Source organism: Suncus etruscus, chromosome 7, assembly GCF_024139225.1.
Source record: "Suncus etruscus isolate mSunEtr1 chromosome 7, mSunEtr1.pri.cur, whole genome shotgun sequence".
In the NCBI taxonomy this organism is placed as follows: Eukaryota; Metazoa; Chordata; class Mammalia; order Eulipotyphla; family Soricidae; genus Suncus; species Suncus etruscus.
The window spans coordinates 79,884,872-79,911,571 of NC_064854.1; the positions used below are offsets into that span (position 1 = coordinate 79,884,872).

The 26,700-nt window shown below is 35.9% G+C and overlaps 1 protein-coding gene across 3 annotated transcripts in view; it reads left to right on the forward strand.

Moving 5' to 3' along the window:
- Positions 1 to 26,700, forward strand: part of DST (dystonin) — a 541,070-nt gene that overhangs the window by 482,875 nt on the left and 31,495 nt on the right. For all 3 annotated transcript variants that reach the window (XM_049776729.1, XM_049776730.1, XM_049776727.1), the window contains 10 exons: positions 320 to 475; positions 670 to 876; positions 2,534 to 2,653; positions 5,552 to 5,721; positions 8,609 to 8,768; positions 11,811 to 12,005; positions 12,628 to 12,756; positions 15,764 to 15,907; positions 16,833 to 17,021; positions 20,315 to 20,444. In XM_049776729.1, coding sequence (XP_049632686.1) covers positions 320 to 475; positions 670 to 876; positions 2,534 to 2,653; positions 5,552 to 5,721; positions 8,609 to 8,768; positions 11,811 to 12,005; positions 12,628 to 12,756; positions 15,764 to 15,907; positions 16,833 to 17,021; positions 20,315 to 20,444 — 1,600 coding nt within the window. The remainder of the gene's footprint in view (positions 1 to 319; positions 476 to 669; positions 877 to 2,533; positions 2,654 to 5,551; positions 5,722 to 8,608; positions 8,769 to 11,810; positions 12,006 to 12,627; positions 12,757 to 15,763; positions 15,908 to 16,832; positions 17,022 to 20,314; positions 20,445 to 26,700) is intronic.

The window sequence follows — 26,700 nt, forward strand, 5'->3', positions numbered from 1 at the left end:
ATGCTATTACTGTCACTACACAATGTATTTTAATATAATTTGATCCCCAGAATTAATTTTATGGGTGTCTTTTGTCAAATTTATTTAATAATTATGTTCTGTGCTTAACTGTCCCAAACTAAAACCACAATTTAGTGCATGTAAAATTTATTGTATTTAAAGGGGGTTTTTTGCCAGTATTTTAATAAAAACTCATTAGATTCATAAACTTTATGGAGTATGGGTCATACATAAATAAAGTGTAGATAACAGACAGTTATTAAACTGGGGATAAGACGTCTTAAATATCACCAAATACAAAACTAATTTGTCTTTGTAGACTAAACTGGAAGAGGCTCTCAACTTGGCAATGGAGTTCCACAATTCTCTCCAAGACTTTATCAACTGGCTTACACAGGCTGAACAGACCCTTAATGTAGCCTCTCGGCCAAGTCTTATCTTGGATACAGTCTTATTTCAAATCGATGAACACAAGGTACACTGTCATTCACGTGAATAGTTTGTTATTTTTTTAATTTTTCCAGTAATAGGCTGTTTTATTGTCAAAGGACAGGTTTGGTGTTTTGATTTTTTTTAATAGTTTCAGTCTAGGATGCTAGGCTACTTTTTTGAGGAAGACCCATTTTTTTTTTATTTCATTCTAATTATAACCCTTTTCTATTGAGAAAGGTTTTTGCCAATGAAGTAAATTCTCACCGTGAGCAAATAATTGAACTGGAAAAAAATGGAACACACCTGAAATACTTTAGTCAGAAACAAGATGTTGTCCTAATTAAGAACCTACTGATCAGTGTTCAGAGTCGATGGGAGAAAGTTGTTCAAAGGTTGGTAGAAAGAGGAAGATCTCTGGATGAAGCAAGAAAGAGAGCCAAGCAGGTAAAACTTTATAAGATTTTCTGAATTTAGAAAGAAAAGAATTCCAGTTTTAGATATTTGTGCATATTTTTGAACGACTTTCATCATAGGAAACTACATGAAGTCCTGGTGCTTATTTTCTGAAAGAGTGGTGGCTTATTGTTTAAGCGATGACATACCCTGGCAGCACTTTAATGCTCTGGGGACTAATCTTGAAGAGACTATTAACTATGGCTGGGTTTCATAAATAAAGTATTATAATTAAGGCCCAAAGAGATTCAGTGTTTTAGTTATTGAGTCTGATGGTTTTTGCTTTGTCCTTTCAACAGCCACTCTATGGTCAGAATGAGATGTCAGTCTTCATTGTATTGTTAACTTTTGTTTAGTTTCTAAGTCAAACTTTCCTCATAGCTATCAGGCATTTAGTTCTGGAGACAACTTTCTGAAAGATCATTTTCTATTTGAAAATGCTCATAGTCCTCACCTCTTTGAAACTCTACCCTTAATTCTTGATTAATATTCATTTCTTCTCTAGCATTTTGCTAGATTGTTTAAATCTGTAGCAGATTGCTTTTTTTGTTTATTTTAATCTAGAAAATTGAATAAATTTATTGAATAAATTTTACCAAATACTTTCCTTAATTTCTCCATCTATAATACTCTGTTCTAATTTAAACATAGGGGAAAAATAAAATTGCATTTCTCTGTATTCCAGGAAAGAAAAAGGTACCCACTACTACTACTCCTACTACATAGTTTTGATTTAACCATTCTTTTGCCCCAGTCAGTGGTGGATTTGGGTGGGATCTTTTTGGGGGTTTTTTTGTTTGTTTTCTTTGGGGTTTTTGTTTGTTTATTTTGGGACCACACTGGTGGTGCTCAGTGTTTACTCCTGGCTCTGTAATGAGAGAATCAGGCAGGCTTATAGGACAATATATGGGTGCTAAGATTGATATTGGGTCAGTGGCATGCAAGTCAAAAACCTTCCTTGTGGTACCATCTCTCCCATCCCCCTTTTTTTTATCACTGGTGTTGAACTCAAAGTGTTTTTGAGGAAATTGCTGAACTCAGCAATGACGTAGAAGTTATCACAGGAGCTGGATATTTCAGTGTTCTGCCTGGGCCAATCTATCCCAGAGGATTCAGCAGCTACCATTTTCTTTTCAGACTTAGAAGTGGAGCTGTATGGCTTTTCTGCCAGGAAGTTGGTGGGTTTGGGGTGGGGCTACTGGGCTTTCTCTTTTTATTTTTATTTTTAAAACCAATTTACAAATTTTATCCATTCCTCTTCTGGTTATTTTTTCCCTTCATCTTAACATGGGATTTAAACTTCTTTGAAGTAATAAGCCTGTTCGACAGTGTAAATACATGAAATTCTCTGGGAACTAATGTTAAGGGAAAAAAAATGAGACCAGGTGTATGCTACTACTCCTACTTCTAGGCTCATTTCCATTGTTTTTAAAGTTGATGTTGTTAAATGAGCTATGGCAGGCGACTATGGGGACAACAACCAAAGCTATGCCTTTATAAGACATTTTGTAATTTGTTACATTTTCCTTTTTTCTACAGTGTTTTGAGTGAATCTTTTTAACATTTCCATTACTATTCGTTATGTTAAAATTTTTAATATACCAAAGGCTAAATATTATCTTATCAAAAATGTGAATTTCTTTTATAGTTCTATGAAGCATGGAGTAAACTTATGGAGTGGCTTGAAGAGTCAGAAAAGTCTCTGGATTCTGAGCTTGAAATTGCCAATGATCCAGACAAAATAAAAACACAACTTGCTCAACATAAGGTGGGTCTCTAATTAAGAATATTGATTCATTAATGCACCATTTAATTATGTATTTTATCCATCAGTAGAGAATTTAAAGAGTACTCCACCTCATCTCTGCAACTCTTGAGTTTGGGTCTTTCTATCATGTAATTTGTCAAGTGCTCATCAAGTCTGAGGGTGAAGATTTGGGTAAAAGGATAGTGATTCCTGGAAAGTTTTTTCAATTGTATGTATTTACATATAAATTAGTACTTGAAACTTACTAAAAAGACCAGAAAATACAAGAGGTTTATCATATGAAGAACTCCAGCCATTATCAGGTTCCTTAGTCAATGGAAGGAAACACAGAGCTCGTGCTTTTTCATGACCATAAATCTTAGGAATGGGCTGTTCTGCAGGCACACTCTGCTTATTAACTGCCACCCTTAGCTGTGACAGCACAATGCCTGTGAACAGCATCTTCCTTCCTTTTTCCCCTAATGTGAAAAATGAGAAATGGGTGGGAAAGTCTCTTAAAATAGAATACCTTATTTGAACTAAATCGGAGAGGTTGAATCATGTAGTTTTCAGCAAACTATGTTGCATATTTAAGTTAGAGAGTTGAGAAATAAGAATTTGCAGAGAATCTTGCTTGACCCTCATTTTTTCCTAGTTTGACCTATTGCCAGAATCACTATGTCTTCAAGATAAAGATAGAAAGTATATTTAGTCAGTTTAAAAACAAATCTTTTTATTCATTATTCATATAGTTTTGTCTTTAATTATGTATCTATGATGTGAAGAAAATGTGTCTATTCTGTAATTAATAAATTTTCTGTGTAGAAAACATTCATTACAGAAAATAGACTCCAGAACCATATTAAGTAATAGTCTGTATTATTTAAAAATCTAATATATTGTTGCCTTCTTGTAAAGCAAAATAGTTTGGTTATGTTAAGATATTTAAAATATCTGACTTTGTGGTTGGAAAGAGAGTTCTGTGGGCTGCAGTATGCTTTGCATGTAGGAGGCCCAGGTTCAATTCCCTGTACACATGAACACCTGAGCACTGAGCTGGGAATACCTTCTGAGTACCACTGGGGGTGGCTTCACCAAATCAAGTGTTTAGATTATTTATTTATTTATTTATTTATTTATTTATTTATTTATTTATTTATTTATTTATTGTTTTGGGGTCATACCCAGCAGCGCTCAGGAGTTACTCCTAGCTCTATGCTCAGAAATTGCTCCTGGTAGGCTCGGGGAATCATTTGGGATGCCAGGATTCAAACTACCGTCCTGCATGCAAGGCAAATGCCCTACCTCCATGCTATCTCTCCAGTCCCATGTTTGGATTTTATTTACTTTTTTTTTTATCTTACCCGGTGATGCTGAGGCATTAAATCTTGTTTTGCACTCAAGTGTTACTCCTGGCAGGGCTCTATAGAACCATATAGGATGCCAGGGATCAAACTCAGGTCAGGCACTTACACCTGTGCTGTGTTATAGTTTGTGTGTCTGGATTTTAAGGACAATAGAAATGTACTAGATAATTGTAACCTTGAGGGTTTTGTTTTGTTTTAGATAATTCATTTGTGTAGCATATAACAATTTGGGGTGATTCTAACATTATCTCAGGATTGAAAGTGATAATATTAAGGTCAGAGAGAGAGAACAGGAGTTTAGATGCTTACATTATAAGTGACTATTTTGGTCCCTGGTGGTACATATGGTCTTCTGATCACTATCACAGCCAGGAGTTAAGCTTTGAGCACAATTTGTTGTGTATCCCAAAAGCCAAAAAAGGAGATAGAAAAAGAAAATGATTTTATTTCTTCAATATTTAGTGAGTTTGTAAGCTACCCATTAAGCTGACATGTGATTTTTATGTGATTATCTATTAAAAAGTGCTTGACTCATCACTTATATTAAATATTACAAGACTCTTAAAATATAAAATATTCAGAGACCTACAGATAAACTGTGTCTGCTCTGTAGAAACTTGATTATTTAGAGGGAATATCATTTATTCCTCATAGTTTTATACACACACACACACACACACACACACACACACAAATATGAAAGGATAACTTACAAGATAAAGTGTACCAGGGTATAAATAGTATAGACATACTATAGTAATTAGTAAACTAAGTGATTTATTTAACTTTTTTGCTCACTTTTGGGGTCATACCCCACTGCGCTCAGGGACTATTCCCAGCATTATTCTCACGGAACCTTGTGGTTCTGGAACTCGAACTGAGTTAATTTTTATGCAAAGTGGAAACTCAGCCTGTTACACTAACTCTCTAGTCCCTTTATTTTTTATTTTCAGCACTGGTGACCAAACTCCAAGCCTCACACATGCAAGACATTGGAGTAACACTGAGCTACATTCTAGACCCAAAAATACTTAATACTTGAAGAGTAATCAATAGTTCTTTTGAAACCTTAGTAGGGATTTTAGACAGGGAAGAGGAGGATGGTATATGGTCATTGCCATTTAAGCACTATGATTATAAACATGTTTGTAGTTGGGTTTTAGTTATAAAAAAGAATATCCCCCCTTACAAGTTCAACATTCCCACCACCAATGCCCTTCGTCTTCCTCCTCCCCCACCCATTGCCTATATTCAAGACAGGCATTTTACTTCTCTCACTACCATTGTCATGATGATTGGTAGTGTAGTTATTTCTCTAACTGCATTCACTGTTCTTTGTGGTAAGCTTCATATTGTGGTCCGGTCCTTCCAGCCCTCATCTCTATTATTACAATAATGTCTTTTATTTTTCTTAAAACCCATATTTAATATGATTATTTTTTGATGTTTTCCACTATCTGTACTTCATTTATTAGGGGATGCCTCTATGAATGTCTCTTATCAGTTATTAGTTTTAAATGGAAATGCATATTGTATTATTGTTAAATTGTAGGAGTTTCAGAAATCACTGGGAGGCAAGCATTCTGTCTATGATACCACCAACAGAACTGGACGTTCTCTGAAGGAGAAAACCACCCTGGCCGATGACAACCTGAAGCTGGATGACATGCTGAGTGAGCTCCGAGATAAATGGGATACCATCTGTGGTAAATCTGTTGAGAGGTAATATGTTCTTTATAGCAATTTGGTTGCTTTGTAGATGGCCATATTTCCAATCTTGTATCGCCTTTTTAGGAAAGTTAGCTTACATCCCCTGAACTCTGCTCAACCTTATTATCACAGCACTATGGAGTTTTAATGACTGCCTATGCAGTCTTTGCTGTTATTTATTTTTAAATGATTTAATTCTTCAGTGCAGCAACATCATACATCTAAAAATAGCAGCTGCCAAATCTTTCCTTCCACCAACATCTGCTGTTGTCTCCTTAGTCCCGTTTCCAAGTAAACAGGGCTTTTTATTGTAAATTACATTTTTTAAGTGATAAGAGTAATCTTGTTGCTGACCTACATCAAATTCTTTAGGATTTTACTATTGGTATCACATGCAAGGCCCTAGGGATCTGACCCTTTTTTCCTTTCCAACTACCCTTCACCCCTTTCAATTCTCCCTTGTAACTACATATGCCACAACCCTGAAGGTCTAAGATTTACTTGAAATTGTTTAGAAATGGAAGTTTTAATGACCAATTTTTGTCACCATTCCATTACTTTTATTAGTATTAAAATAGAATCAAATATTATATTCAGTTTTAGGGAAGTTCACCATTATTGTAGTGTTACTTTTTTTGTTCTTGACTTCGCAATTATCCACATGTTACCCATGTTTTTTGCAGTGTCATATAAGTTACTTCATTCCTATGACATTCTTGAAAAATTAGTCACGTCATAGTAATACAAATAGATTATGAATTCCAGCCTTGAAGATGGGGTGCAGACTGACTTCAGTAAGACTTTGTGATAGAGCTTCTCAGAGTTTGGGGATTACTCTGCACTTTGATTATTATGCTGCTGTGAATCTATACATATGTTAAAATTTACAGAACTTTGCAAAAGTTAAAATTCACTGTTTTTAAATTAGTAAACGTAATGTAACTTTTTTAATTAAAAATGTTAAGAAATTATAGTTGGTGTTCTCTGGAACAGATGCCAACTGTTTAATGAACAAAAATGAAATTGTGATTATTATGACCTTATACTTTAATTTAAAGTTGGGAAAAGAAACAATTCCCATCTTTTTTCTAGGATTGCTTTGGCTAGTTGGCAGTTTTTATTAACAGTGTGTGCAGAGAAATAAAATTTTTAAAAAATACAAGTTTTTCACCTCTTTTATTCAATTCAACTACTTGAATTTTTTGGTTACAATTATGAATAGGATTGTTTCTTTCATTTCTTTTTCATCTATTTTATTGCTTACACATTAGGAATACCATAGATTTTTGTGTGTTGGTTTTTCAGCCTGTCACATTACAATTTAAATTTTCTGTATCTAGGAGTTCTTTTGGGTTTTTTAAGAATAGTGTCACGTCACCTTCAAATTTGACTTCTTTTCCAGTCTGGGTGCCCTTAATATCTCTTTCATACCTAATTGCTATGAACTTCCAATACTATGTTGAATAAAGTAAAAAACTAAAAGTATATAATGCTGAGTAAAGTCAGCCAGAAAGAGTAAGACAGATACAGAATGATCTCTCTGAGATGTAGAATATAAAGACAGTAAGGGAATACAGATGGCCAAAAGTAACAGAATCTAAGAATCAGTCTACAGAACTGAGTTTACCATGGTAGTGAGGTGTAGGAAGACTGAAATCTGGAGAGGGGATGGTGTTTAGCAGGGTCAGGGAAAGTGAAATGAACCATGAGACCAATGTTGGAGGGAAGTGAACAATCTGGTGGGGTTGGAATGATGTATCCATGAAACCCTATCATTGATTGCATTGTAAAATTGTAAATCACAGTGGCTAAAATAAAAAATTAATTTAAAAAATAGAAATTATGGCACCAGAGAGATAAACTAGTTCATCATGCTTTGCATGCATTGTGACTTGAATTTAAACCCCAACACCATCACGTGAATAATCTTGGAGACCAAAAAAGTACCAGTTAGTCAACTTAGTGAGCACTGGCCTCATAAGGCCCTGGTATTAAACTGCTAGTGTGGTTGGCCAAGTATCACCCAGACTCTCTACTGCCAGGAGCCCTCAGCTTACAAAAAGTAAGAAAAGATGTTACTTTCATTTTTATTGAGGTTTGTTTATTTAGTTAGTTAGTTATTGGTTTTGGGCCACACCCAGTGATGCTCAGGGGTTACTCCTGGCTCTGTGTTCAGAAATCACTCCGGGTAAACTTGAGGGATTATATGGGAATGCCAGGAATCAAACCAGGTCTGTCCCAGGTTAGTAGTATGCAAGGCAGATACCTTATTTAAGGCTGTGCTATTTCTCTGGCCCCAAGGTGTTACTTTCTTTTTTTTTTTAAGGTGAAGCAGCTTTTTTAAATCTTTATTTAAACATCTTGATTACAAATATGATTGTGATTAGGTTTCAGTCATGTAAAGAACACCTCCTTTCACCAGTGCAACATTCCCACCACTAATGTCCCAAATCTCCCTCCATCCCACCCCACCTCCACCTGTACTCTAGACAGGCTTTCCAGTTCCCTCATTCATTCACATGATTATGGTAGTTCTCAGTGTAGTTATTTCTATAACTTCACTCACCACTCTTTGTGGTGAGCTTCATGAAGTGAGCTGGAAGTTTCAGCCCTCCTCTCATTGTCTCTAAGGATTGTTGCAAAAATGACTTTTATTTTTCTTAAAATCCATAGATGAGTGAGACTATTCTGCATCTCTCTCTTTCTCTCTTTCTCTCTCTCCCTCTGACTTATTTCACTCAGCATGATAGATGTGCAAGGAAACAGCATTTAGTAGCATACTATTGTTTTTCTTGAGTGCTACTCAACCTTCTTCACAGGTAAACTTTAACCATTTAGAAAATTAGGAAGACATTGCTTTATTTCTCACTTTGAATATTATTTCCTCTTTTCTCCTCAGACAAAACAAACTAGAGGAAGCCTTACTATTTTCTGGACAGTTCACAGATGCTCTGCAGGCGCTCATTGATTGGTTGTATAGAGTTGAACCCCAGCTGGCAGAAGACCAGCCTGTCCATGGAGATATTGATTTAGTGATGAATTTGATTGATAGTCACAAGGTAATGTTATCTGGAACATTTTTTTTATCTCATTGGATTATTAGGAGTATAGCAGAAACTGCAAAGCACTTAATGTAGTTTTTTAAGATCTAGTGAGTATATGTAATATTATGTAATAGTCCTTAGTGTTGAAATAATGGTATATTTTAGCAGAACCAGGAAGCAACTTTTAAAAGTAATGTGGAAAAGCAACTTTTGTATTTTTGTTTTTAATTTGGAACTCTAAAATCTTTTTCTTATTAGAGTTTAGGTAACATGATTTCATCTTCTGGTTATGTTAAACATGTTTTAAGACTGCTTTATTATTTACACATATGTAATAGAATTCAAAATTATTCTATGGCCTGGAACTTTATCATTAAATCAGGGTATAAATTTATGACTTGATCTTTTGCTATCATAATCAGCTGCTTTTCATTTAAAGAAAATGTTTTAATCTAGCTCTTACAAGTTAGAAGATGACAGCATATGTTATGAAAGACTTGTTACTTTGATAAATATTAGTTTCCTTACAATATCCTGATATGTATACCAAACTATTAGCCAAATCAAGAGTAATATTTTAGACAGAGTATTTGAAGTGTTGTTATGATTAAGAATTATATCATAACTTAACCTTAAAAACATGAGGTATGTTACTAATGTAGAATCATTTCATTAGTGTTGCTTTATTTACAAATGTCTCATAATACTGAATTTAAATTTATATTATTCCTTTCTATCATTTTTGAATTTAGAAAATCTTACTTTTAAAATGTCCTCTTTTTTTTTTTTTTTTTGGGGGGGGGGCCACACCTGGTAACGCTCAGGGGTTACTCCTGGCTATGTGCTCAGAAGTTGCTCCTGGCTTGGGGGACCATATGGGACACCGGGGGATCGAACCGCGGTCCGTCCAAGGCTAGCACAGGCAAGGCAGGCACCTTACCTTTAGCGCCACCGCCCGGCCCCTAATATGTCCTCTTTATACTGCCCAGTTATACTATGTTCCTTTTACCATTTTATTTATTTATTTATTGGTTTGGTTCTTTCACATACTATTTGTCCCCTCTTTGGTTATTTTATCTCACTGAAGAGGATGAACATTAGCAGGAAATAAAATGATCAGTGAAGAACATTGATCATTGATCACCAACATGAATTAAAAATAATTATGGAACCCATATGGAAATAAATGTGTATTGTATGACTAATTCTGCTGATTATGTTCTTGACATTAATTCAAATAGTAGTAAATAGCATGATGTTACTTTTTACATCAACACTATTTTTTATAATCTCACTGCCTAAATATTTACTCTCCTAGGCATTTATCAAGTTGGTTTTAAATGTGTGTGTGACTGTGTGTGTGTATTAAGAATTAATTGATCATTCTGCATTAGTAATACTATTGGAGCCTCAGGAAGAAGTTTAGGATAAAATGAATACTGGAGACTGTTGGACTCTTCCTACCACTAATATTGTATTTTGATATTGCTCTTTCTTTGTATCTGTTAGTCTCCAGATGTTTGCTAATTGAGAGTAGTACCAGCAGTCAGCAGTATTCTGGATACTCACAGTAATAAGTTAAGGAGGAATTAGGCTCCCTATGAAAGAATCCCAGAATAAGAAAGCAATTTAGGTGCATTTTTTTTTTGTTATATTGTGAATATTTCTTTTTTTTTATTTGTTTTTTGTTTTTTGGGGGAGCCAAACTCATTTGATTCTCAGGGGTTACTCCTGGCTAAATGCTAAGAAATTGCCCCTGGCTTGGAGGGACCATATGGGACACCCGTGGATCAAACCACGGTCCTTCCTTGGTTAGCACTTGCAAGGCAGACACCTTACCTCTAGTGTCACCTCTCCGGCCCTTTTTTTAAATATATAATTTTTATTTTGACCATTGGTTTACATATCTTTCACAATAATATTTTAGGTACATATTAACATTGAATCAGGGAAATTCCGTCACCAAGTTTGTCTTCCTCCCCCCCCCATTCCCATTCTGTCTTCCATATCCCCCACCCTCACCCCCCCCAGGCTGCCAGAACAGGTAGTCCCCTCTGTGTCCAGTTTACTACTTATTGATCATATATCTGTTTGGTCCTGGTATCCTCCCTTATTTCTCTCTCTATTTGAGAGGCGGAACTAGATAGTTCAAGTTATATGGTTTTGTTTAAAGAAAAGAACAAAAAAGTGGGGTAAAAAATCAGATAAGCCGAAAATGGGTATAGTCCTTCTAGAGGCTCTCAACCTCAATTTGAGAGAGGACAGGAAAAAAGGAATTGAAGTACCACAACAATAGAAGAAGAAATATTAAATAAAATATCCAGTGAGCACTACAGCACTAAAGGCAAACACCACATAATAGTCTCGGTCCTGCAATAAGACTATGCCAGAGCACAAAAATAAAGAGAAAGATAAAATAACATTAGATGAAATTGGAGACATCAACTTCAGTATCTACACCGAAGCACAAAAATCAAAAAAAGATAGAATAAAAATAAAAGATAAATAAATAGATAAAAAAGAAGAAAAAAGAGAAAAAAAAAGAAAGAGAAAAAGAAAAATTTAAATAAATAAATAAATAAATAAATAAATAAATAAATAAATAAATAAATAAATAAAGGGATTTTTTTTCCCCCAGCATAGGCATAGTAAATGTTGGGGGCATTAGGGAGAAAATTCCCTCGGCCTAGGATATACAACGTTTCTCCCCCTTGAAGTATGCTGTCATGGGATTTAGGTGCATTTTTGTGTGTGTATTGTTAAAATAAGCAAAGTTGGTTACCATTATTTAACTCTAACTTATATTAAAAATAAGTTTCTAGCTCAGGAGAATATCATAAGAATGACCAGATTTTTAGAAGCGTGGGTTGTTGATAGTGCTCTGTTTGGAGTAAAGTGCCTTTATCTTCTGAAGTTTCAGCGGAAGAGGTGGGTCATTAAATCATAGATGTTAGGAATCAGCACATGAGTATTTACACGCACACACATATTTCAGACGGAATTTTTCACTTCTGATTTTATAACTGAAAATTAATTTTTTAAATATTGTTACCTTAGGTCTTCCAAAAAGAGTTGGGGAAGAGGACGAGCAATGTCCAGGCCCTGAAGCGTTCTGCCCGGGAGCTCATGGAAGGCAGCAGAGATGATTCCTCCTGGGTCAGGGTTCAGATGCAGGAATTAAGTACACGCTGGGAAACTGTGTGTGCACTCTCTATATCAAAGCAGACACGGTTAGAAGCAGCTCTGCGACAGGTAAGAGTTCTGTGGGCTGTAACTCGCTATAATGAGGTATATTCCTGAAGAGCTGTATGCAGTCAATTGTTTCTTGATATCCTGCCCCCCAGGGCTGGTTTTTTTTTTGGGGGGGGGTGGGTACACACCCTGCAGTATTGAGGGATTGCTCCTGCCTCCGGAATCACTTATGGTAGGCTAAGGGATCAGATGAGATTCTAGGGATGGAATCTGGATAGGCCACAGACTAGAAGAGCATCCTACCCACTATAGTGTTTCTCTAGCCCAACGAAGGAATTTCACTCTAGGCCTCTTCCCCTAAGAATATATATTATTCTGAGGCAGGTTTTCTAATTTTCACATGAAAGCACAGCTTGTTGTTTATTCTTCAGCCTGAATGGTGAGTGTTATTCATCTATAATGAGATTGTTAAAAAGAACAATTATCCTTTAGCACTTTTTTAAGAGATTTTCCTATATTTTAAAAATACAGCACCATATATATTTGTCTTGAACAAGAATGATATGTGTTATTGATTTAAATTAAAGATTTTTTTTCATCTTGCAGAAAATCTACTAACTAGTGATTTGGGGATATTGTATGGGGGTGTGTGTGTTTTTATATGTGCATTTTGAACTCCTAGGCAGAGGAATTTCACTCAGTGGTACATGCCCTCTTGGAGTGGCTGGCTGAGGCAGAACAATCCCTTCGTTTCCATGGTGTTCTCCCAGATGATGAGGATGCTCTTCGGACTCTGATTGATCAGCACAAAGTGAGTTTCAGAAGTGTCAAGTTAAGATAATGATAAAATCAAATTAGACTAATTGAAATAGTAATTCCATGACAATCTTCCTTTCTGTAGTCATTTGTTACATTTGAAGGTATGTCTCTATCCATCCTGCTTGCACCCTGCTTACCCTTGCATGTACCAACCTACACTTACGTAGAACTGTTTATGTTTTCCATATAAAAACGTGGTGATTGGGGTCGGAGTGATAGCAAAGCGGTAGGGCGTTTGCCTTTCACAAGACTGATCTAGGACAGTCCTCGGTTTGATCCCTGGTGTTCCCATATGATCCCCCTAAACCAGGAGCAATGATTTCTGAGTGTACAGCCAGAAGTAACTCCGAGTGTCACTGGGTGTGGCCCAAAAACAAAAAGTTTTTTTTTGTAACTCCAGGAAGAACATTGATTTTTGAAGAATTATTTTATTTCGGGCCACAATTGATCAGTTTTGTTTTGTTTGCATGTGCATTTCAAAGATAAAATGATAGTTTTGTTCATGACACTTTTGTCTTTATAAAATTATACCATTACATTTTAAATTAATTTTCAGTTTTGTAATCAGGACAAGCAAGTATAAATATATGACATCTCTATTTAATTTTTAATACTTTTTTACTTTTTTTAAAACTTTAAATCATATATACTTATGTTGAAGTAATTCATATCATAAATTATAATATTTGATTGATTATAAAAGTAGATATAAAATTTAATCAAGTAAAACTAGGCCATTGATTTTTTTATTATTGTTCTTGGATGATGTCTGGTAGTGCTTGGGAGTACTCTGGGCTCACTTCAGGTGGTGCCAGTAATTAAACCCAGAACTGCTACATGTAGAGCATTAGTTAAATTCTCTCTTGACTTACTTGGGTGGAAGTAGATCTACACATGACAGTGCTCAGGATCATTTCCAGCTCTTTGCTCTGCCACAGTGGCCCCATAACAGTGCTAGGACAACAATATACAGTACTAGGGATTGAACCATGGCTACCACCACAAGCAGAGAAAATACCTTAATCTTTTCATTATTTCTCCAGTCCTGATCATTAGGGATTGTTTTAAAAAGACTTACAGTATAAAAGTCTATAAAATATAAAAATACAGTGTATTATAGTTTAGATTATGTGTTTTAAATAATATTGGCATTTATGTTCTCAGTGTTCAATTGCCTCACCACATCACCACCAAAGTGCTCAAGACCTCTTACCCTTGTCAGACCCTTGTCACCTCCATTCCACTTATCCTTTCCTCTTTCCCCTTTATCTGATGTAGATAGGTATAAGTTGGTATTGTCAATACCCTAGTTTGGTTTCCCTGTATGCCACAGATAACCATTAATTTTTTAAAGGTCTCAGGCCAAGATCAATTTTGTGGTAATAGAGAATTAGCAAAATGCTTATGAGAGTTGTCCCTCTTTTTTGGACAGAGACTGGGGGCGGGCGCATCCAGCAGTTTTAAGTTTTACATAGGTTCTATGCTCATGTGATCACTCCTGACAGGAATTGGGGAATCATAGGTGGTGCTGGGTTGCTTTCACATGAAGCATTGTCTTACCCACTGTATTCTCAGGCCCCAAGTTGTCACTCTTCACAGATATGTTTTTCACTTTTGACTTTAAAAATCGAAAATGTGTAGTGCTGGTACTCAACATAGTATAATTATCAGCATTTCCTATTGACTTTGAAAGATCTATTCATTAGTACTTAATAAATATCCTTTCAAGGCTAAGTTAAAAATGAATAATAAAAAAAGAAAAAAATGAAGAATTAATAGAGCATAGTTTGGATTACATCATTTGTGGAAATACCTCTTAGTGGTGACGCTTTCTTAATGATGGGTTGTCTAAATTTTAGCAATAAATTTTTCTTTGTATTGTCTCAGACCCCTACCTTCACATTTTAAAATTAGAATATAAGAGCAGAAAAATTCTATCCAAGTTGTTAATTGTTTTATTTAGTTAATATTTTGAAAATATAGTTTATGATATTTAAACTGCATTTATAATTGAAAAAATTATATTTTAAACGTAAAAATTATTTTTCTCCATACTTTCAGAGGTCTGTTGTATATGTATTCATGAGTTTTGTGTGTGAGATACTTTCTAACAGGTTGATTCCAAAGCCTCATGAAACCTGTAGCAGTTTATTATTTATTTATTGGTGTCATTTTATTATTGTCCATTGAAATCACACAGTTTGACTCCCTAGTCCAGTCCCCTAAATATTTATAATTCCTTTACTACTTTTCTACCCTCCTTCATACATTTAGGTACATATTACTCTTTATGACACATTATTATTTTATATCTTTTTAATTCATTGGAATTTTGTTTGTTTTGGGGCCACACCTGGTGATGCTCAGGGGTTACTCCTGGCTATGTGCTCAGAAATTGCTCCTGGCTTGCAGGAACATATGGAGTGCTGGGGATCGAACTGCAGTCTGTCCTAGGCTAGCACATGCAAGGCAGATGCCTTGCGCCACCACAAGCCTCTGGAATTTCTTTTTAATTTATAAAAACACATTATTTTTGACTCTTGTATTCTTACCTTTCTAGCCCTATCTTCCATTAAGAAAATATATTCAAATTTAGGAAGGAAGCATATCTTTTTTAGAATGCATTTCATAAAGGACAGATGTTACACTAGACTTGAATTTTCCTTGGTGGTGATGTTGTAGTACTTGGCAACCATGCCCAGTGGTGACTGTACGGGTTGAAACAATCTATTTGGGGGCCACAGGGAGTTAGGGATGGAATCCAACACCTAATTCGTACAAGGAAAATGCTCTACCATGTTAGCCCCTCTTGTATTTTAAAATACAAACAAGAAGCTGTTTTGTATATCTTTTCTCTTCTCCCTTAATTCCCCAATCAGTGAACTATGTCCAGTTATAAATACAGTGATTGAAGTTCTTATCTGTTCAATAAATGTTTCTGGCAGTTGGTGTTTTTTCCTTTCTTTCTTTTTCAATTAAAGTCTTTGTTTGTGTTATAGGATTTCATGAAAAAACTGGAAGAAAAACGATCTGCACTAAATAAAGCTACCAGTATGGGAGATGCTGTGTTGGCCGTCTGCCACCCTGACTCCATTACCACCATTAAGCACTGGATGACCATTATCCGGGCCAGGTTTGAAGAGGTTAGTTTCTCTCAGGCCAGTCTAAAGCAGTAGCTTTGAACAACCAGAGTCATACAGAAAGAACTTCAGAAATTAAGATGCACGTCTGGCTATGGGCATGTGAAGGCTCTGAAGAAAAAAAAATCTTTCTTTAAAATACTATTCCTGTGCTCATGCTGATCTCTGTAATCCACCTGCTTTTAAAAGGGTAAAGGACTCCTTTTAATAATTCCCCAAGACACAAAAAGGAAAATATTTTATTCACAATATAATCCTTTCTCCTTCCTTCTATAACAATTGCACAGTGTTACAGAATGCCTTAGGTTTTTGGAGTGAATTGCATACATGAATCAAATTAAATTTGTATCTAAGATTTTAGCTGCCTTTATTTCTGTCTGTGCTCTAAGACTTCAAAGATACTTCGGAGAATGCATATTTGAACTTGCAAAACAAAAGGAAGTCTTGGGGTTTGACATATCTTTAAACTTCTAAGGACAGTGAATATTATAGGACAGTCCTTTCCTTTTGCATGTTGGATCTCATTTCTACTGGCAGGAGGTAGAGAAGCAAGCAATATTGTGGGGGTAACCTAAGATGAACCCAATTTACTGTAAATGTTGTGTCCTTTCAGTTACTCACCTGAACTTTGTGTAATGTTGTGTAAAATTGGCGATGCAATATCACTGTCATAAACACTTTATCTTAAAAAGTACTGCGATGTGAGACCAGAGCAGTGGCGCAAGTGGTAAGGCGTCTGTCTTGTCCACTCTACCCTAGGACAGACCGTGGTTCGGTCTCCCGGTGTCCCCCAAGCCAGGAACTATTTCTGAGCAAATAGCCAGGAATAACCCCTGAACCCCTGTTTTGGGTGTGGCCCAAAACAAAAACAAAAACAAAAAGTATTCTGATGTAAGAAATGGAAAAAAAATGTCTATTTTTCCAACAGGTACTGGCCTGGGCAAAACAACATCAGCAGAGATTAGCAAGTGCTCTGGCTGGACTTATTGCCAAACAAGAATTGTTGGAAGCTTTGCTGGCTTGGTTGCAGTGGGCTGAAACAACACTTAGTGATAGGGATAAAGAAGTCATCCCCCAGGAAATTGAAGAAGTGAAAGCCCTCATTGCAGAACACCAGGTAAAATAAATATAATCTTAACCCCTGTCTGCATAGTTTTCCTTTCTATCACTTGCCTCATTTCTTTAAATACACTCCTTAATCTGTTCCTGCTGGGATTTAAATTCAGCCATTGCTGTAATACTTTTCTCTTCATAGTTACTTAATTTTGATGGTTTCTAACCTGTGCTATTTACCCAAACTTTCTTATTTATATTTTTCTTTTTAGTGGGTGGTCCTCCTCACGCATCCTCTGGCTTCAATATAAACTTTGTTTTCTAACGTCATATTCTAACGTCACCTTCCACTAAATATCATCCTAGATGAATGATCTTTCTTAGAAGAATCAGTTTTCCCAATACCCTGCCTGTTTTAAACAGAATCACTGTCAACTTTATAGCATAAACAGTTAATGCTGATAGTGTATTTTTATTAGGTAAGATATACGATACCAAAGCATTTGGGCCCTGTTCTCTGTAACCAGAAATATTAAAGTGGTTAGACTTCTCCAAAGAGACAGATATTTTAGAAATGTTTACTTAACTCTAATTTTCATTAGGCTCCATTTACTTTTCATTGTATTTTTTTACCCTGTGTTCTAGATATAATAATATAAATTTAGCAATATTTTTTCAATTAAATTAATTATCTAATAGAATCACTATTGTAAAATAATACCCACAGATTGTGAGATCACTCCAGACACCGTGTTTCTAAACACTATACAGAGGGCTATAAAGAAGCAGGGTAGCAGTAAATAAGTAATAAACCAAGCCAGTCAGGAAAGAAACATGGAGCCAGTGGCTTCTTTTGTGGTGTCTGCCAGAGCCAAAAGCCAGAATTGCCTCTTTCTTTATTAGCCCTTATACCAGGAGGGGGAAGGTGGAATAAACCAGGTGGGCTTTTTATATCAAAAGAGAGATTATGGTAAAGAGAAAGATAGGGGAAAGCCTTTGTTTGGGGTTGATAGGTAGATACCATCTTACAGTTGTATCCTTTCTATTTAAAAAAAAATTATAGAAAGGCTACAAGATTATGTTCTGTTGTTCTCTGCCAGAGGTGAGAACTCCAGATCAGAACTTATAAATGTGTTTGTTATTTTGCATAGACACAGTAAAAATTGGCTTTGAAAGTGTCACAGGTCAGATTGTATCCACATATTCTCAAGGCAATTAGCTTTTTCCATATCTTTGTATTATACATCTAGAATCTAATTTTTCCAGTTACAACCCCAAACACTGGCTAGCTGGGTCGAAACCAGAAGGCGCTCTACAAAATAATTAAATACATGCTTAGAGAAAGAAAAGACTTTAAAATTTTACCACATTACCCTAACTCCAGTCTGCAGACCATCCTGCAAGCAGGAACGAAAGACAAGGTGAAAGAATAGATTTCTGTGGCCAAAAAACATTGTAACATTTTTGCAGACATAATTTGAGAATAGTTGCTACCTAATATACACAGTCAAGCATTACAGCAATTGAGAAACATCCACTAGGATAGCTGAGAACTATTAAATATCTAACAGCATTATGCATTTCCCTAGAACTGTGCAAACTAGTATTAAACCTCTAAAGTTGGATATAAAGTTATCTGTTTGCATTGGAGCATAGAACAAAAGAGTAGCATTAAGATATCTACAGGTAGAACACACAGTTTAACCAGCAATATAATCACTGACAAAATAGGATCAAGAGATTAACCTAGAAGAAAGCTGCAGGAGGTCTAATATAAAGGTTTTTAAATATATCTTGATTTCAGTGTTAAAGAGAAGTCTGAGTTAATTTTTTGCATGTAGATGGCTAGTTTTCCCAAAACTGCTTGTTGAAGAGGCATTCCTTACTCCACTTCCCATTCCTTGCCTTTTTATCAGAGATTGATCAGTTATATACCTGAGGGTCTGTCTCAAGATATTCAATTCTGTTCCATTGTTCTGAGAGTCTGTCTTTATTCTAATATCATACTGTTTAATTATTAGTGCTTTATAATACAATTTAAAGTTAGGAAAAGTGATGCTATCCATCTTGCTTTTCTGAAGGATTGTTTGAGCTATTTCTGGAATAAACTTCATATGGAAAACCTTTATCCATATAAATTTTAGGAGTGAACTTCTTTGAATAATATTCTTTGAATAATATCATTGATATCCTTATAGGAATTGCATTAAATCTGTACAATACTTTGGTAATTATTGCAATTTTAATGATGTTAATAATCCCAAGCCATGAGCAGAGGGTGTTTCTATTTCATGTATCCTCTTTTATACCTTGAAGCAGTGTTTTGTAGTTTTCTGTATATAATTCTTTCACCTATTTACTAAAGTATATTCAAAAGAACTTCATCTCCTGAAGCACATGTCAGCAGTTATTAACAGTGGAAACAGTAAGCCTGAGGAGATAGAAATGGCAGGGTAGTCAAACCTATCCTCCTTGCTATAGCATATACATTGATAAGAATATTTAAAATGTTTTAAGATTCAGTGTGACTTTCAGATATGTATCTAAAGTATGTCAGAAAGATATCCTAAAATTAAACCCAGTTAACCAGCTTTTTTGCAAACCAAAAATCTTATTTTAAGATACTTCAGAAAGAACTTGTGAAACTTGATTATGGTTGGAATACAAACAGGTCATATTCACACTGATCTCAGGGAATGCTTAAGTTAAAAATAAACAGGCTATTTTATTTATTTATTTTTGGCTTTTGGGCCACACCTGGAGGCACTCACATTTTACTTCTTGCTCTGCACTCAGAAATCACTCCTGGCAGGCTCAGGGAACCATAGAGGATACTGGGGATCGAACCCAGGTCCATCTCAGATCAGCAGCATGCACTACCACTGTGCTATTGCTCCAGCCTGAACATAAGTTTTTTTTAGTGAAACAAAATAGTTTTATCAAAAGAAATTTACAAAGAGAAAGAAATATGGAGAGAGAAAAAAGGGGCAAAAATTAGATTCTGGAGAGGAAAAAAAAAATTAAAAAAACCTCAAATGGCTTTTGGGAGAGGGTTCAGACAATATATTCAAATTATTTTCCTGTTGTTCTCTTGTTTTTAATTAAAATTTACTGTCTTTATCAACCCAAACATTTTGTATTCTTTGGAATATATATCTATGTATATATATATTATATTATGTATATATATATATGTAATATATATATTACATTTCCCCTAAAGATAAAAAAACATGATTTATTTGACTTTAGAAATAATAAACATGAACCTTTAACATTTTTTATTTAGGGAATGGCTAAATGTAGTTTTCTGTGGTATACTTTTATATGTAATTGACATAATTTTTTTCATTTCAGACATTCATGGAGGAAATGACCAGGAAACAACCAGATGTTGATAAAGTAACCAAGACCTATAAGAGGAGAGCAACTGATCCTTCCTCATTACAATCCCATATTCCAGTCTTAGATAAAGGACGAACCAGAAGTAAGCAGTGACCAGTTTCTTTCAAATTAAATAGTTAAAGCAAGCAAGTTACTTTTATTTTGAAGTATCATGCAAAATGTTATGCATGTGGTGATGTCACGTGTGCTTTCTATTTTAAGAGATTTTCTCTCTTTTTTTTTTTTTTGGTTTTTGGGTCACACCCAGGAGTGTTCAGGGGTTACTCCTGGCTCTATGCTAGAAATCGCTCCTGTCTGGCTCGGAAAACCATATGGGATGCCAGGATTCGAACCACCATCCTTCTGCATACAAGGCAAAAGCCTTACCTCCATGCTATCTCTCCGGCCCTGATTAAGAGGATTTATTTTTTTTTATTGAAAGCACAGGTGGTAATCCCCAAATTTCTACTTTTTTTTAATATATTTTTTATTTAAACACCTTGATTACATACATGATTGTGTTTGGGTTTCAGTCATGTAAAGAACACCACACAACACCAGTGCAACGTTCCCATCACCAATGTCCCAAGTCTCCCTGCTCCCCACCCAACCTCCGCCTGTACTCAGGACAGGATTTCTATTTCCCTCGTACATTCTCATTATTAGGATAGTTCAAAATGTAGTTATTTCTCTAATAAAACTCATCCCTCTTTGTGGTGAGCTTCATGAGGTGAGCTGTAACTTCCAGCCCTTCTCTCTTTTGGGTCTGAAAATTATTATTGCAAGAATGTCTTTCATTTTTCTTAAAACCCATAGATGAGTGAGACCATTCTGCGTTTCTCTCTCTCTCTCTCTCTCTCTCTCTCTCTCTCTCTCTCTCTCTCTCTCTCTCTCTCTCTCTCTGACTTATTTCACTCAGCATAATAGATTCAATGTACATCCATGTATAGAAAAATTTCATTACTTCACCTCTCGTGACAGCTGCATAATATTCCATTGTGTATATGTACCACAGTTTCTTTAGCCATTCGTCTGTTGAAGGGTATCTTGGTTGTTTCCAGAGTCTTGCTATGGTAAAGAGTGCTGCAATGAATATAGGTGTAAGGAAGGGGTTTTTGTATTGTATTTTTGTGTTCCTAGGGTATATTCCTAGGAGTGGTTTAGCTGGATCATATGGGAGCTTGATTTCCAATTTTTGGAGGAATCTCCATATCGCTTTCCATAAAGGTTGAACTAGACGGCATTCCCACGAGCAGTAGATAAGAGTTCCTTTCTCTCCACATCCCCGCTAATGCTGTTTGTTCTCATTCTTTGTGATGTGTGCCAATCTCTGGGGTGTGAGGTGATACCTCATAGTTGTTTTGATTTGCATCTCCCTGATGATTAGTGATGTGGAGCATTTTTTATGTGTCTTTTGGCCATTTGTATTTCTTCTTTATCAAAGTGTCTGTTCATTTCTTCTCCCCATTTTTTGATGGGATTAGATGGTTTTTTCTTGTAAAGTTCTGTCAGTGCCTTGTATATTTTGAAGATTAGTCCCTTATCTGATGGGTGTTGGGTGAATAGTTTTTCCCACTCAGTGGGTGGCTCTTGTATCCTGGGCGCTATTTCCTTTGAGGAGCAGAAGCTTCTCAGCTTAATATGTTCCCATCTGTTAATCTCTGCTTTCACTTGCAGTTTCCTCCTTGAAGATGCCTGTAGTCTCAATGTCCTGGAGTGTTTTGCCTACGTGTTGTTCAATATAGCTTATGGTTTTGGGTCTGATATCGAGGTCTTTAATCCATTTGGATTTTACCTTCATACATGATGTTAGCTGGGGGTCCAAGTTCAATTTTTTGCAAGTGGCTAGCCAGTTATGCTAACACCATTTCTGGAAGAGGCTTTCTTTGCTCCATTTAGGATTTCTTAATCCTTTATGAAAAATTAAGTGATTGTATGTCTGTGGAACATTTTCTGAGTATTCAAGCCTATTCCACTGATCTGAGGTCCTATCTTTATTCCAATACCATGCTGTTTTGATAACTATCGCTTTGTAGTAAAGTTTAAAGTTGGAAAGTAATTCCTCCCATATTCTTTTTCCCAATGATTGCTTTAGCTGTTCTAGGGTGTTTATTATTCCAAATGAATTTCAAAAGTTCTGATCCACTTCTTTGAAGAATGTCATGGGTATCTTTAGAGGGATCACACTAAATCTATACAATGCTTTGGGGAGTATTGCCATTTTGATGATATTAATCCTGCCAATCCATGAGCAGGGTATGTGTTTCCATTTCCGCATGTCCTCTCTTATTTCTTGGAGCAGAGTTTTATAGTTTTCTTTGTATAGGTCCTTCACATTTTTAGTCAAGTTGATTCCAAGATATTTGAGTTTGTGTGGCACTATTGTGAATGGGGTTGTTTTCTTAATGTCCATTTCTTCCTTATGACTATTGGTGTATAGGAAGGCCATTAATTTTTGTGTGTTAATTTTGTAGCCTGCCACCTGGCTATATTGTTTCTAGAATCTTTTTGGTAGAATCTTTAGGGTTTTCTAAGTAGAGTACCATGTCATCTGCAGACAGCGAGAGCTTGACTTCTTCCTTTCCTATCTGGATTCCCTTGATATTTTTTTCTTTCCTAATCGCTATAGCAAGTAATTCCAGTGCTATGTTGAATAGGAGTGGTGAGAGAGGACAGCCTTGTCTTGTGCCAGAATTTAGAGGGAAAGCTTTTAGTTTTTCTCCATTGAGGATAATATTTGCCACTGGGTTGTCATAGATGACCTTAACTATATTGAGAAAGGTTCCTTCCATTCCCATCTTGCTGAGAGTTTTGATCAAGAATGGGTGTTGGACCTTATCATATGCTTTTTCTGCATCTATTGATATGATCATGTGATTTTTATTTTTCTTGTTGTTGATGTTTTGTATGATGCTGATAGATTTACGGATGTTAAATCATCCTTGCATTCCTGGGATGAAACCTACTTGGTCATAGTGGATGATCTTCTTAATGAGGAATTGAATCCTATTTGCCAGGATTTTATTGAGGATCTTTGCATCTGTATTCATCAGCAATATTGGTCTGTAATTTTCTTTTTTGGTAGCATCTCTGTCTGGTTTAGGTATCAAGGTGATGTTGGCTTCATAAAAGCTATTTGTAAGTGTTCCCATTTCTTCGATTTCATGAGAGAGTCTTGCCAGGATTGGTAGTAGTTCCTCTTGAAAGATTTGAAAGAATTCATTAGTGAATCCATCTGGGCCTGGGCTTTTGTTTTGGGCAGACATTTGATTACTGTCTTAATTTTCTCATTAGTGATGGAGTTGTTTAGATATGCTACATCCTCTTCATTCAACCGTGGAAGATTATAAGAGTCCAAGAATATATCCATTACTTCCAGGTTCTCATTTTTTGTGGCATAGAGTTTCTCAAAGTAGTTTTTGATTACTCTTTGAATCTCTGCCATATCAGTACTGATATCTCCTTTTTCATTACTAATACGAATTATCAAGTTTCTCTCTTTCTCTTTCTTTGTTAGTTTTGCCAGTGGTCTATCAATCTTGTTTATTTTTTCAAAGAACCAACTACTGCTTTCATTGATCTTTCGGATTGTTTGTTGGGTTTCCACTTCATTGATTTCTGCTCTCAGCTTTGTTATTTCCTTCTGTCTCCCTATTTTTGGTTCCTTTTGTTGACCACTTTCTAATTCTATGAGTTGCATCATTAAGCATTTCAGGTATGCCCCTTCTTCTTTCTTGATGTGTGCTTGCAAAGCTATAAATTTTCCTCTCAGTACTGCTTTTGCTATGTCCCATAAGTTCTGATAGTTTTTGTTTCCAGGAAGGTTTTGATTTCCTTTTTGATTTCACCTCAGACCCACTGGTTATTCAGTATTAAGCTGTTTAACTTCCAGATATTAAAGTTTTTCTTCTGTGTCCCTTTGTAATTCACATACAATTTCAGGGCCTTGTGGTCAGCGAAGGTAGCCTGCAAAATTTCTGTCCTCTTGATATTATGGAGGTATGTTTTATGTGCTAGCATGTAGTCTATCCTGGAGAATGTCCCATGTACATTAGAGAAGAATGTGTATCCAGGTTTCTGGGGTTGGAGTGTCCTATATATATCTACTAGGCCTCTTTCTTCCATTTCTTTTTTCAGGTTTAGTACATTCTTGTTGGTTTTTGTTCTGGTTGACCTATCAAGTGTGAACAGTGCCGTGTTGAGGTCTCCCAGAATTATTGTGTTGTTATTGATACTATTTTTCAAATTTGTCAACAATTGTATTAAATATTTTGCTGGCCCATCATTCGGTGCATCTATGTTTAGGAGAGTGATTTCTTCCTGCTGTACAAATCCCTTGATTAATACAAAATGTTCATCTTTGTCCCTTATAACTTTCCTGAGTATAAAATTTTCATCATCTGACATTAGTATGGCCACTCCAGCTTTTTTATGGGTGTTGTTTGCTTGGATGATTTTCCTCCAGCCTTTTATTTTGAGTCATGTTTGTTCTGACTATTCAGGTGCGTTTCTTGTAGGCAGCATAATATTGGATTGAGTTTTTTGATCCATTTAGCCACTCTGTGTCTCCTAACTGGTGCATTTAGTCCATTGTTATTGAGAGAAAGAATTGTCCTGGGATTTAGTGCCATTTTTCTATCGAAGTTTGTTGTCTCTGTTGGTCAGTCTTGTTTTAAAGTAAGTCTTTCAGTTTTTCTTTTAAGACTGGTTTTGAGTCTGTAAAGTTTCTGAGCTGTTGTTTGTCTGTGAAACCATGTATTCTTCCTTAAAACCTGGAAGTGAGTTTTGCTGGGTGCAGTATTCTAGGTGAAGTATTTATTTCATTGAGTTTTGTCACTATGTACCACCACTGCCTTCTGGCCTTGAGTGTTTCTTGTGACAGGGCTGCGGTAAATCTCAAGAATGTTCCCTTGAATGTAATTTCTTTTTTTTGATCTTGCTGCATTCAGATTTCTGTCTGTATCTATGGGGTTCATTATTGTGACTAGGATGTGTCTTGGGGTGTTTTTTCTGGGGTCTCTTTTAGTTGGTACTCTTCGGGCATGCAGAATTTGATCGCATGTATTCATTAGCTCTGGTATTTTTTCTTTAATGATGTTCTTGACCATTGATTCTTCCTGGAGATTTTCTTCCTGGGTCTCTGGGACTCCAATGATTCTTAAGTTGTTTCTGTTGAGCTTATCATAGACTTCTATTTTCATCTGTTCCCATTCTTTGAGTAATTTTTCCATTGTTTGATCATTTGCTTTAAGGCTTTTTTCCAGTCTCTTCTGCTGTATGGAGTTGTTATTCGTCTCATCTTCCAGTGTACTAATTCTATCCTCAGCTGCTGTTAACCCGTGGGAAAGCTCATCCATGTTTTTCTTCATTTCATCTACTGAGTTTTTCAGACCTGTTATTTTTTCCTGAAATTTCAGTTTGGAGTTTTCTCTTTTCTATCTTCATATTCTCTTGGTTCTTATTAGTGTTCTCTTGTATACTTTCTTTGAGTTCTTTGATCATCTTCCATATTTCGACTCTAAACTCCTTATCTGAGAGACTGACTAGTCGGTTGGCCATGTTCTGGTCATCTGAGTTGCCATCTTCATTCTCTTTGTCTGGTGCTGGCCTGCGTTGTTTCCCATCGTCACACTGTATTGTGGGTTTTTCTACATGTTGTGGTTGTATTCATTGGCTAAATGATGTGCACGGCTGTGTAGCTTCTCCCTTTCTGGGAGTGTAAACTCACCTTCAGGGAAGGCTAGCTGTCTGCAGATGAGCCACACACAGGATAAAATCAGGCCGAGAATGCAGCACAGCACAGAAGACAGGCAGATGGGGTGCTAGCATCTGAGTTTCAGCAGAGTTCAGCGGCTTCCCCTTTCTGGGCATGTAAACTCACCTTCAGGGAAGGCTAGCCATCCACAGATGAGCCACACACAGGATGAAATCAGGCCGAGAATGCAGCATAGCCCAGAGACAGGCAGATAGGGGTGCTGGCATCTGAGTTCCAGCAGAGTTCCAGAACACAGCAATTTCAGCTCTTAATTGGGTAATGTTGGTCTTGGAAAGCAAAACAGTGCAAGGGACCAACTCCTGGCATGTGGGGTCTCTAGGCCCTGCTCTCGCCTCTTCAGCTCGTGAATGAATCAAAAGGTTTTCTTGAAAGAATACATAGGCTTACATAAGCTCAAGTATAAGAGAAAAGCTACTGAAAAGTAAAAAAACAAAAAAACTATATTTAAGTCTCAATGTAACTTTATCTCCTTGTTTTTTCTGAGATTAATTTAAAAGGAATTGTAAAAGTTTACAAGATCAAAAATTATCACTGTGCTCTCATTTTGCTCCTATTAACATAAATAATCTTAAAAACTGGACTT